Here is a 13278-nt window from a genome sequence, read left to right on the forward strand (position 1 = left end):
CCCCTGGCGGGGAGGAGCGGGCGGCGGGCCGGGGAAGGCGGCCGAGCCGAGAGCCTGAGGGCAGACCTGCTGTACTGAGGGCGTTTCGGTGTGTTAGAGCGGACCAGTGTGTTCCCGGAGGAAATTCAGGTTAAACTGGCGAGGCATACACGGCATTGCAGTGTCGCACAGTCTCAGTTTCGAATTACAATGTCCATCTCTGACTGCATGCTGTAATTCCATTTGGCCACAGCTTCAGGAGTAATGTAACTCCATTGAATCAGCAAGGTTGGAAGAGAGCTTTAAGATCATCAAGTCCAACCATCCCCCCTGCTCCCCATATCACTAAACCTTGTCACCCAGCACCAGATCCAGGGATGGTGACTCCACTGCCTCCCTAGGCAGCCTATTCCAATGCCTGACAAAACTAACAGTGAAAAAAAATTCTGATACCTGAAAAACCCGTCTCAGCTTTAGGACAGCTCCTCTTGTCCCCTCAGTGCAGGCACGGCAGGAGAGACCAAACCCCTGCTCATACAGCCTCCTTTCAGGAGCTGCAGAGAGCACTGCGGTCCCTCCTGAGCTTTCTCCAGGACAAACAAACCCAGCTCCCTCAGCTGTTCCTCACAGGACGTGTTTCAGACCCTTCTTGAGACTTGTTGCCTTTCACTGAACTCACTCCAGCACCTCAATTTTCCTTTTAAAGTGAGGGGCCCAAAACTGAACACAGTACTCGAGGTGTGGCTTCACCAGTGCTGAGTACAGGGGGACAATCCTGCCCTGGTCCTGCTGGCCACACTGTTGCTGACACAAGCCAGGATGGCCCTGGCCATCCCGGGTACACACTGGCTCATGTTCAGCTCGTATTCATATTCTGTGAACAGAATTTAGATTTTTGCTTTGTTCCTTTTTAGAAGAAGCTGGGCTAACTGACAATCTTTGATGTCAGTGATAATGCAAACAAAAAAAGTTATGCTGGGGCTAGTAATCATGAAATTTAGGATTTGGCATCTAACCCAGAGAAATTATGTCCAAATTTGCTATAGCTACTTGTAGCTATTGCTGAATTCTGTGCAAACTGGAACTACCTTCCAGTTCAAACTTCACTGTGGCAGAGGTTCTCCACATGATCTAATCTCCACACTTACCTGATTTTTAGCATTATTAATGTGATTGAATGCAGAGTTAAGGATAGACTGAAATAATTCCAGATTACTTGAACTGTATTTGATTTATTAACATTAGCGTGTAGATAATAAAATGTATTTGTCAGGCCATGACCAATAAAGAACAACAGAAAATATCTTTTCCAAGGGATTGTTGTAAATGGCCAATATGTCTATTTTTAACATGTAAAACTGTGATCCTGTAATTCCTGTGTCGTATTTCCACTTGACTGAAAGCATGAATTGTGATGAGCTCAGTTTATTACAGCATGGTAACAACAGCTAACAACACCAATGTTGTGGGTTTGAGCCCCATATGGGCCATTCACTTAAGAGCTGGAACTGATAATCCTTGATAATCCCTTCCCAGAATATTCTGTGATTCAATATGACTGAACAATTAAGTCTTTCTGAATGTACTGTTATTTTCTGACTTATAAAAAAATATGCTGTATAATTCTATAATATATCATTCATGAGGGCCATGGTTAAAAGAGAAGTTATCGTTTGGTAATTTCTCAATTCAGCCACAAAATGTAACTGTCTCCGTCTAGATCTATAAAGACTGGACAAAGCAGCCATAAAATATTGGACAAGGTTTCATAAAGCTGTTATTAGGCAGAACCCTCTAGTTTCCTATCTTTTAGCTTTAATTATGCTAAAAGAAAAATGAAACCACATCAAAATGCACTTTCTACTGCTAAAATGTGTTTACACATTAAAACTGACATGCGATCATCTTCCAAGATGCACAGTGCCATCCTCTCCCCTTCTACTTCAGCTTTTCACAGATGCCTCTTTAGAAAGGGTGTTTGATCTTTCATTACTGACTTTAAGTCGTGACAAAATATTCTTAAATTACATATTAAAAATTACATAATACAATCATTCACTTCACTGAAAAAGGATTTATATGCTGAAAGTGACTAAAAGGATTGGGAAACAGGTAGATGACAGGGAAAGCAATTGAGGCTTGCATCAGAAAGAGCTCTGTTAGTATATGTATGACTCCAAAACAAAAAGAAGTATGAGAAATAACCTGGAAGGCACAGTCCAGAACAGGCTCCCTGCTCTGTTTAACTTCCAAAATTATTTTTTAAAGTCTGCACTGTTCTGTATTTGCTTAATTTGAGATGCAAGAAAAGATTAATTATCCATGAAAAATAAACACAAAGGAGAGTATTATTGCTGGTTTAAATAAATAAACTTTAAATAAATTCTCTTGTCATAGATTTCCCTGTATTCTTAATTCTGGTGTTGGTTTAAGTGTTTAAAAATATATATATGTAGAAAAAAATCACCTATCTTTTATGACAGCCTCTGTTCTTTTTCTGCCTCTTACATGAGCATGAATTTCTGTTTGCTTGTGATCATTCTTCTTCATTTTCAGGCTGCCATGTATTTTCTTCTCTCTGGAACAGAAATGGCTGGTAGCTATTCCTGTCTTCTGAAGAAAATTTGCATTATATCCACATTCTCAAATATTAACTCACTCCATCATGTAGTTGAAACCTTTTATATGAATGCTGCAGATGCATTTGTGTTAATCCTTTACTCCCATAAGTTTCTTTCTATTCAGTTTTGGAGAATTCTTCCAGCAGAACTAGAGGAATCCCCAGATACTGTATTTCAGACTACATTCCATTTATCCAAGGTCAGGAAATGTGATGTAGGAAATAATTCCACATTAACTGAAAGATAGGCTATTTAGCCTGTCAGGTCTTTTCCATTTATAATTTAGCATATTCTCTCTGTCCTGTGGTGCAGCTCTGCTATGCTCACCACAAAATGACAATGTCCCACACCTCAGACTTTCTGTAGCACCATCAAGCAATTACAGTGTCTTGGTAGCTGACATCTTATCGAGAACTGTGTGAAAGTAAGGAGTCCCTAGATTAGGTCCACAAAGGTCTTTTAAAGTTCTCTTCCTTTTGATAATAACTGAAATAATTGACATGGACAATGTCCTTTTTTTCCCCATTCCTTTTTTTTCAGTCTGACTGCTTAGTAAAAAAAGTCTGAAAGACTATGTTATCAGACAGAAGAAATGCCAGAGAGATTTTGATTGCGTGTTCTTCCACACAAAATGCAGGTTTGTTTGTCTTCCAATATAGTATATTAACTGCTTATATAGTACAAGAATAAAAATATATAAACTACTGATTAATGCCCATAAAATATGGTTGATCATTATAGTAATTTTTTATCTATCATCTGTTTCCAACATGATACAGACAATTATTGGGCAACAATTCAGTATACATGTACTTTATTTCAAACGAATGCTCTGAAGTGCTCATTTTTGGAGTTCTATGTTTTTATTACAATTGCAAGATGAATGATGGAAGCTTTTCCACCCAGAAAACATTTTCTTGTGCCTATTAAGCAAAGAATTTGTAAATATTATGGAAAACATTGTAACCTCAACAATCAATACACAGTTCAAACAAGACAATGTATCAGTAGCATGAATTATACTTTTTATATAAGATGGTTTTGTGGAACCTGGATATTGGGCAAATACTTCTTGTAGCTAATAATCATATGTCACGACACATCTGCTTGCACTGGATTATCCCAAAGACATTCTCCAAAGAGCAACTGCATTGTGCAGACAATCACTAAAATTACAGTCCTTCTCTCTAGCGGCATTTAGGTGGCAAATTTAAGACTTAAGTCCTTACAAATTCCAGAGGATTTGTGTTACCCACAGAAACTGCCCTCACAACTGTCATGATATACATAATTACTAAGGTGTGTTTTAGAACAAATCTAATTTGCAATATATGTCTAGAATATCTAATTTCTGAAGATTAGCTTATCAAAGGTATGGGCTTTCCTATATACATACAATAGAATAACTCTTAAAAAGTGTAAAGCTGTACATTTTACAGTTTTTCAAATATATTCTCACTTATTTGATATTATTTCAACTTTGAATCCAAAGTATATTTACATGTTTTCAAAGGTACAAGTTCATGTGAAAGACAAGAGCAGAGGATGAGATGCAGCACCCTTGCACAACTACCTCATTTCAGAGATGGCAGGTGCTGAGAAAGGCCATGATTTACTAGGATTTCTGTGGATTTTCTAGGAAACCTGTGATTTACTAGGAGCTGACATCAGTCAGCTTCAGGTCCATCCCCAGTATAGTCTACAGCCCACCTTCCTGTGCTCTCTTGGTTGGCAAAAGAGAAAGCAAATTTTCTCCTGCAGGGCCATTCTGACCAGAGGCTTCTCTGAGTGAAACCTCTTTTGGGTTGGCATTTCTTATTGACTATGGGATTAACTGCCAACTAGCTTAGCTGATTTACACTTGGCAGGAACACTGTGCTTCTTATCATTGTTCCTCTTCAGCTTCTGTTCAATACAGCTGCAACTCATCCTCTGTTTCTACAGTAGCATCCTGCTATCACAAGTCCAGCTGTTACTTTTTGTAAGATGTTCCAAACCACATTGGTAGACTCCACCCCATGGTAAATGTAGCTCTAAGTACTAATGTGCCTTTAAGTAGTGCACTGAATATGCTAACATTTATCTAGAAACTGGTGAAAATAATTCTCATAATTCTATGAATTTTGAAAAGTCTATCACTTGTCTACAAAGTAGCTCTAGTGGCCAACAACTACTGTTTACATAGTGTTTTCTTATCTTTTGGTTCAGAGACAGAGACAAATTATTTCTGTTCCCTAACCATGCCTGTTCATAAGCAATGAAGTGCAAGAAAGGAGATGTTAAAGTTATGAAAGGTCTGACAAATAAAGCAATACCGCTTAAGAACATTTATTTTCTAAGACAGTAGCACAAATAATGTGAAGGCCAAAGGAAGTACTAAATGTTGTGTGGGAAAAATAATATAGCTGCATAGGTGAAGAGTTGATCCCATGGTGCCTGAATGCAATACTTCATCAGGATGAGAGCTGGATTCATGTAGGGACATAGGTGTGATCTCTTCAACAGAGTTCTGTGTTTCAACACATTTGGACGTGGAAATGTGCATCATTTGCATACAGAACTCAATTGGTTACTTTCTTTTTCCTACTTCCAGGATATAATCTAACTGTTAAAGCTCTTAATGCTGTAAAGGTATTTCCAGCTATTAATGAAAGATAATTTATACCTCCATGAACATATAAGCAAATGCTGAACTCTACTTACATAAGCAATCACCACTGAGCATGAGAGTTAATGGTTCTGTGTTTTCAGCCTCTTGTATGTATAAGTATTTGCTAGAGTGAGGACCTTCTAATATACATAAAGGAGTTATCAATTTTTTATGTAAAAAGTATTCTCTTACTTACATGTAAAATTTAAAAAGAGACACTGCATATCACTTGCTAACTTTTTGATCAGAGGTTTTATGATATGCTGGTCAGTGAAAGTCAACCAGCCACCTTAATGTTAGAAAATACATCTTTAGGACAGTCGACAGAGGGAGAGACATAAGAGGTTGGAAGCATAGAAGCAAACCTTCGTAAGTACTAAGAAATCCCTGTTGCTGGATGACCACATTGAATCATCGTTTAGGTAAGTGTCATCAAAATTCACAATCTTGAAGTCCTTCTTAAGGTACGTTGCATTCAGTCTCTTCAGTGTTCGAGCAAAGGTGTATTTAGATGCACAACTATATGCTTCCATTTTGTAGACTTCGTGGAAATGCATTTCAAAATATGGATTATCCTAAAAAAATTTTGAGAGAGAATTAAATTACTACATGCATTACAGTGTTAGTATTGCAATCTTGTTCTCTGCCCAGCCACCTGCAGGGTTTTTCTTAGGATGATGGGCTCTAAAGGACTCTGCAGTGAGTGATAAGGAAATCCTCTGGCTGCCTTGGGTGGGGAAGAGACAGGGACATCTCCAGAAGCTAGTTAACTTGGAGAAGAGACGTAAAGGTTTATTGTCTTTCCCCCCCCCTCTGGCCTAAACTGCTAAGAGCTCTAGGGTGAAGGGGTACTCTGAAGCTGAGTTCACCTCCTCTGTCTCCAACATTCCTAGTTTTAGCCTTGAGGACAATGGGCATGGGATAGAGCAAGAACAACCCCAGTTTATCATCTTCCTTGGAACAAGATTCTGAAACACTTCTTGTGGACTCTTGTTTTCTCTTTCAAGTGAACATAAAATAGAATTCAGATTACATATGATCGTGAAAACACTTTCAAAGGGGAAAAAAAGTACTTTTTTTTGGACTACATGTATTATACATGGACAACTCATACATACAGTAGGATATTATCCTCAGCATATTCTTCTAGCTTTTGTAAAATAGGATTTAATCTAGTTTTGGTGTTGTTCTGTATGGCACTACTGCAGCCTCCTTTTATCCTTCTGAAATTGTATCTGAGAGATCAGGACTTTTTTAGCAGCATGGTCAGTCAGATCTAGCCAAAGCTATTTCATATTTACACACACAAATACACAAATACTGAATTAATACAAGTAATGTGAGACTAAGCCTGTGGAAGACACATTTTCATGAGTTATCATACACTTGCATGATATTTTACACATTATCTTTGTCACAAAGAGAACAGGTTCATACATTCAAATCACTGGGTCATGGTCTCCAAAAAGACTTTTAACAAAATTTTGTTTTCAAATACACTTTAAAATCTATTGGATTAACTGCAGTTTACACTGGAAGCTGCAGATTGAGAAATTTTATTACCAGTTATGATGAACAAATTAGAAAACAGCCAGCTTTTGCCTCAGGTCTCAACCAGGGAGATCTCTCCTTCCTCTTCCCCTGCAACAGTCCAAATGTGATGTGGAGCCTCTCACATGCAATAAAGCTAAAGTTCCTTGGTAAAATTACTTTTCAGATGATGCATTTCAAGTGCATGTTAATACTTTTATCCCCAGTTACGAAACAAGAAAATTATAGTGTATGTATATAATACGTAACGTAACACTTAGAGCATCTGCTTCTTTTCCATCAATCATCTCCAGATCTTTCAAAAACCACTTTTCAACTATTTCATATTTTTCCTCTCGGTCCACTCGCCAGTGTTTAACCTTACATATTTCTACTTCTTTACTTTTAGTTACTGCAAGGAAAAAAAATAGTTTAGATATGCCAGCAAGTACTTCCCAAAGTTCCGATGATGGGAGACTTAATCAAACTACACTTTTGAAAATAACTTGAACCATGGCAGGCAGGGCTGTACAGGGTTGTACTGGACTTAATAATTTTATTTTGCCCAGGTAGTAGGAACAGTGCCATGTTCTCAGTCTATGAAACCTGTCAGTTTTTAGTAGATTTAGGATTTACTTTACCTGCCCTGTGAAGAGAGAATCTTGTCTGTTCAGAAACCTTTCATGTGAATTCACTAGCAGTGCAATGAAAGCCTAATTCTGGCATTGGCCCTGCATTATCCTGCTTACTTCAAGAGGGAGTCTTTTTGGGGTGCTGCAGTTAGAAAATTGCAAAACCTCTACCAAGGTTCTGTATTTACATGACTTGTGCTATACTTTCCATTCTGTGAAGGAAGGTCTCTTATGATGCCATTACTTTATTAAAGCAAAACTCATTTCCCTATATAATATTAGGCCACTTAACAAAATTAACATTGACAATTTTTCCTAAAGCTTCCAGTGCTAAATTTATAGAAATTACTATTTTCCAACTTAGGCAGGAAACAAGATTAAAAAGAGCATGAAGATGCTCTTTGCAATAACTACCATTATTAATTGATTACCTTGAGTGCTGAGTAGGAGACTGGATTTCTGTAACAGACAATTATGAGTGTGAAAAGCACCAGTGCCTGAACAAGCTCCTGCACATCCAACTGCTGATGGCTGCAGGGCAGGCCACATTCCCAAGTTATCTGGTAGCCTAAGTTATCATCAAGCAGTCACCTACTTCTGGCAGGAGCATTTTGACATCATAGTACAAGGCTAGAAACACAGGAGCAAAATTCTTTTGTTTCTGAATACTGCCTGAATTTTTGAGACCCCATTTTGAAACTTCATTAGTCCTCCTATTAAAACATCTCTTACTTTTCACCTGCTTGTAAGAAAATGGTTATTAAATAACAACAAAGTATGTATGTTAGAGATATGCCTTCTTTTTATTACAAAGAAAAACACTGGAAAATATATAAATTGATCATAATTTCTCTCAGCCTATAGCTTCTCTGCCTGGGAAATACAAATTTTTTTTCCTGGTCCTGTCAATCATAGATGCTCAATCATTTTTAACCAAAAGACCACCACTGTGTTATCTTTTATGTAGAAATTACAATAGTTTTCATTTGCAATTGCATTGAAACTAGTAGGGTAATCTTAGGAAGTTCTCTTCATACTTTCCATTTCTCCCGTTTTGTTCGTTAGTTTGCTAGCTTGTAAGGGAATATATAGTCTCCCTCAGAGTTAAAAGTAAAAAATGAAAAAGAAGCAAGCCCTAGCCCCAGGTTCTCCAAAAAATACAAAGGGATGTCCTAGGGGTCTCCGGGTCTCCACACTGCCACCGTTCTATCTCTCAGACAATAGAAATCCTATAGCATAAGGACAGAGCACAGATGTTAGGCATAATGAAACCAAGAGCATGTCCTGCCCAGCGGTGAAACTTGGGTGTGCTATTTTCAGTTAAAAAAAAAAAAATAAAAACATTTTCCTGTATTTTACATACTGCTTCATCTTGCACTCAGTTAAGAGAGTCAAAGAAAAAAGGTTTTCTTTTTTTCTTTTAAATAGAGCATGAGCTCAGATCTACTATGTCATTCTATTGAGCTCTAAAAGCTTTACCTGAGGAGGGCATAGCTATAGCAATACCTTCATAGAGCACAAACTATTTTTTAACATCTTCATGGACTAAACACCTTTTTCAGAGTCTCTTTAGAAAAATAAAATGTTGTCCCCACCATTCTTTCTTGGGCATACCAATACTGGGTTGTGGAAACTCCTGAATGGGGGTGCATTTCAGCTTTATATTCTTCCAGGTATTATAAACTGTTTCATGAAAGGATACTATTTCCTTCATGCAAGAACTGGGACTTGCTGTTGTGGAAAGGAAAAGAAGTAGTGTTGGCCATATGACACAAAAAAGAGATTTTTAGTTGCCCATAACAGGATTTTGTTGTAATACAGATTTCAAAAGGCATAGACCTCTGAAGTTTTGCGTATAGGTTGATTTTTTTTTAATGCTAATTTGAAATCAGCAAAAGTACACAGAGGTTGCATTTCATTTAAGATTTTTAGATAATGTGTTTTGCTCCTACAGAATCACAGCAGAACACAGTAGCTGCTGGCAGCTGGTTACAACCCATCTTTCAGAATCAGATTTCCACTCCACTCACCACTTACTTTACTGTGCCTGAATATATTAAGAGAGTTTAATATCGGATAGTGGAGAGATCCTACTCTTAATAGTCTACATCAATTTTCCTTCGTGTCTTTAAAGACTTCCAAACAGTTAATCTGATTAGAGCTTTCTTTAATGGCTTGTTCTCCTCTACCTGAAAGAGAAATTTTTAGTATAGATTTTAGAGGCGCATAATGTTATTTCTCCTTTCTGGGTGTTTCACAGCACTGTTTATAGATATACCACATGCAACTAATCATACGTCAAGATAGTTTCATAAATTGTGAATGAGATTGCTATTTCTGTATGTTTAGAAGCTTTATGTATTCAGGAATTAATTTCTTAAAACTGTTTTTACAGTTCTAAAATACAAAGCCTGTTCTACCAAAAGTATAGGAGTGCAGCGTTTCCAATAATCTGTAAATCAGCTCATGTATTGTAAGACTTTAGTTGTTGAGAAAGATAAGGAACACAGAGCACTGGATGTCAGACCAATCTATGTCTCAAGTACACAGATTATTTCTACCTGTTATATGTATTTTGGACCTGAAGAGGAAACAGACTGGAGAATCGTTCGCTTCGACCTAACTACTTACAGATGACATTTCTCTTTTATTGCATGTTTCAGTGTTTTGAAATAATAATTTAAAACACCCACACAAACAAGAAACCCAACAAACCAGCTTTTCTGAAACGTTGCTCTAAAACCTCTGAGAAACAGGCAATTCACTTGAAAAGAAATTTAGTAAATAGCCCGATAATTACCACTCACAGCAACCTCGTTTTACTCAAAGTTTGTGCTAATGACTAACTCCAATGTGTATTTATTTAAACCACAAGTCTAATTTATTGTTCAAAATGTAATAGGGACAATACCCAGGACATTAGACTAACACGAGGGATAGTGCGAAAAAATTACAAATGCTTCCTGCGATATTAATGCACTGTTACGCTTTTTATATGGAAAACCTGATTGGAACTATAGTAAGGGTTTGCTCTCTTCAGGGCAGCTCAGGCGCTCGCAGCACTGCCACGGCCCGCAGTTGTGGTGCGGGTGTGGTGTTTCTCCGCTGGTGTCCAAACTGGGGCCGGTGTGAAGCAGAACTCGGGGAGAACGCCGTTTCGGGCGCTGCTGGCGGTGCGGGAGCAGCGAGCCGTGCTCCGTGCTGTGCCGGGGAGCGGCGGGGCGGGACGGGCTGGCAGCCGAGGCGCTGCCCTGCTCCGGCCGCGCTCCCTCGCATCCCCGCTCACCCAGCCGCGCTCCCTCGCATCCCCGCTCACCCAGCCGCGCTCGCCTCCCTGCAGAGCCGCCTGAGCTCGGCCCCAGCCCCGCCCGCCGGCTGCCCCGTACCTGCGGCGCACAGGTAGTAGCGCTGGGCGCCCGCGCCCTCCACCTCGATGAACTCTTGAAGCCTCTGCCGCCGGGGGCCGAACAGCCTCTTCTCCAGGTCCTCCTTCAGCAGCGAGGACATCGCAGCCGCGGAGCTGCTCAGCGCCGGGCGCCGGCCCCCCGCGCCCCGCGGACCCGGGCTGCCGGGGCGCAGCCTTCGCTGCGGTGCCCCGCGGCTGCTGCGAGGCGCGGGGGAGGCATGGTCGGTACAGATCCCACTCCCTCCCGGCAACCCCTCCACGCCCCCGGGCAGCCGCCGTTAAAAGCTCCGTCCGCCGGCGCAGTGAGAGGCCGGGCTGCGGTCCTCCCCGCCCCGCGCCCTGCCGCCCTCCGTGTGCCAGCGGGACGCTCCGGTCGCAGGGGGTCGGTACCGATCGCACTGCCCCGCCGCTGGATCAGCCAAGTCCCCGACGTGCCGTCGGGACTCTTGCCCCAGCCGTGCTCCGGCCAGAGGGAGGAGAGAACGAGCTGGGGAGGACGCAGAGCAATCACGCTAGAGGTGGCTTAGCAAAAAAAGAGGGCTGTCAAGGCAATTCTTTTTGTCAGACGACGAAAGTGCTGGTAGAATTTATAAAGGAATTAGATAGCCCTTTGGCTGTCATCAGTGTTCATATAGTAACAGGTTTATGGCTATTAAGGACCATTATTATGGCGTTAAGGACAAAATTACCTTATGCCACTCCTTGAAAGTGGAACGTGAATTCACTTCCAGAGGAGTTGTCAGAGGTGCAGCCTGGGCACCGACCCCAGAATATTTACACATGTGAAGGGTCTGTCATAATCAGACATGAGTGTATTTGCAGAAGTTTTGCAAACTTGTGGTTTGGGGAAAGTTTCCGCCACTCTGCAGGTGTGTTCCCGCAGGTGGGTTCTCTTTCAGTATCCATGGTAGCCTGTGCTGGAGTTTTGCCCTTTTAGAGTAATTTCTGGCTGCTTATAAACGTTTGGATATTCTCTTCTAATTCTTATCCTCAAGCCTGTTATGTCTGAATACCTTACTGAGTTGTTCATTCTTATGGTCTCAATGCAACGTAGAAAGGAATCTAATCTTAGAATGAAACAGTGCTAAAGTGAGGGTAAGATTTAGAATCTGAGGATTTAATAAAAATTAGAATTATTTAGCGACAGAGGTCTATATGGTGCTTCGATGGTGTGAAGCAAAATGGAATCAAGTTAAAAGGATGTTGATGTAAAATTAGGGGATAATCATCCTCTGCTATGGCTACTAAGCATATTGGATTGGCAAGTGGGAAAGGACTGAAAAGAAAATAGAAGGTTTTGATTTCTTATGCTTTCTTTTGGTCACGTGTTTGAAACCAGTTTAGATTTTTAGATGTATAGATTTATTTTCTTCTCTAATTTGGGAGAGTAAAGTTATTCTAAGCTTCAGGTGTTATGAGTACAGGGCTTAGGGACAAGTATAATCTCTTACCGTTTAAGTCTTGTTTCTGGAAAACAGCAAGATGCTCACTTCCAAAGCAAGATAACTGCATATCAGGAAAATGCCTTCTTGTGGAGACTTTCCAGAGGATAGCTGAGGCACAGGGACGCCTGCCCACAGTTTTGATGACCTGGCCATGCCTTGAATATGAGACTGCTGTACAAAGTGGCTTGCAGTTCACAGTCCTCCTCTGTCTGCCAGACGTTGTCAGAATTGCCAAGGCTGATGCCTCAGGCTTCAGTTCATCACCACCAGTGTTACTAGTGCCATGGCTGGAAATTTCAATGTTCATACTCAGTGCCAGAGTCCTCATTAGGAAGCTGAGTTTGGCTCAGCCAGTCTGTAGCTCATGTTGCATCTCAGATTCTTCAATATTTTTTTGCAGTTCTGAATCACCAAAAGTACAGGCAAAAATACCTTCAGAAAAAATACTTTCTGCTCTGGAAGAATTTTCAATCAGTTTTTCCCCTGTTAAAGATTCAGCTGGTACTAGAGAAACTGCCCAGATGGCAAGTGAGGCATCAATGGCATTTTGGAAGTGATGGAGCTGAGACAAAAGTGGTGCATAGATCTGATCTCTATTGAATCAGATTTTTATTTTTCACAGCTTGATCATACTGTAAGCTTCCACAAGAGTGTTTTCAGATTTCATATATTAATATCAATTACTCTTCTGCAATATCTTTTATTGTATTCTCAAATGCTACATTAAACAACCCCTCTGAGTATATCCGCAGAAAGGTGCAATGGTGATTTTAACGAGTAATGTTTTAATAGGAAATACAAAAACTGCAATTCACCATTACTCTTGATTCTTTCAATCATCTATTCACCCATCCTCTGTTACAACATAGCAGATTTCAGATCCACCTTAGCTGCAACAATATAAGCCCAAATCCTGACAGTCTGAAAGGCAACAGTTGGGCTATAACTCACACAGACAGCAAGGATACACTAACCATGGACCAGGATCAGCTTCTCTCTCTGATACCAAACATCC

At 40.2% G+C, this 13278-nt stretch overlaps 1 protein-coding gene and 1 long non-coding RNA gene across 2 annotated transcripts; one reads left to right on the forward strand and one right to left on the reverse strand.

Annotated features, from left to right (window-relative positions):
* The first annotated feature begins 24 nt into the window (after window positions 1–24).
* LOC146438355 (uncharacterized) lies at window positions 25–5674 on the forward strand. The gene is made up of 3 exons (XR_014851747.1): window positions 25–129; window positions 3141–3237; window positions 5566–5674. It is a non-coding gene; the product is annotated as an uncharacterized LOC146438355 (long non-coding RNA).
* On the reverse strand, window positions 4248–11066 carry EXOC1L (exocyst complex component 1 like). Its single transcript, XM_085058921.1, has 3 exons — window positions 10799–11066; window positions 7056–7192; window positions 4248–5825 (listed from the first exon to the last, which is right to left on the reverse strand). The coding sequence occupies exons 1-3, from the start codon at window positions 10917–10919 to the stop codon at window positions 5562–5564; spliced, it is 522 nt and encodes a 173-aa protein (XP_084915047.1). The 5' UTR covers window positions 10920–11066; the 3' UTR covers window positions 4248–5561.
* Between the last annotated feature and the right edge of the window lie 2212 nt (window positions 11067–13278).

Source organism: Lichenostomus cassidix, chromosome 4, assembly GCF_008360975.1.
Source record: "Lichenostomus cassidix isolate B80296 chromosome 4, HeHo_3.0, whole genome shotgun sequence".
Classification (NCBI taxonomy): Eukaryota; Metazoa; Chordata; class Aves; order Passeriformes; family Meliphagidae; genus Lichenostomus; species Lichenostomus cassidix.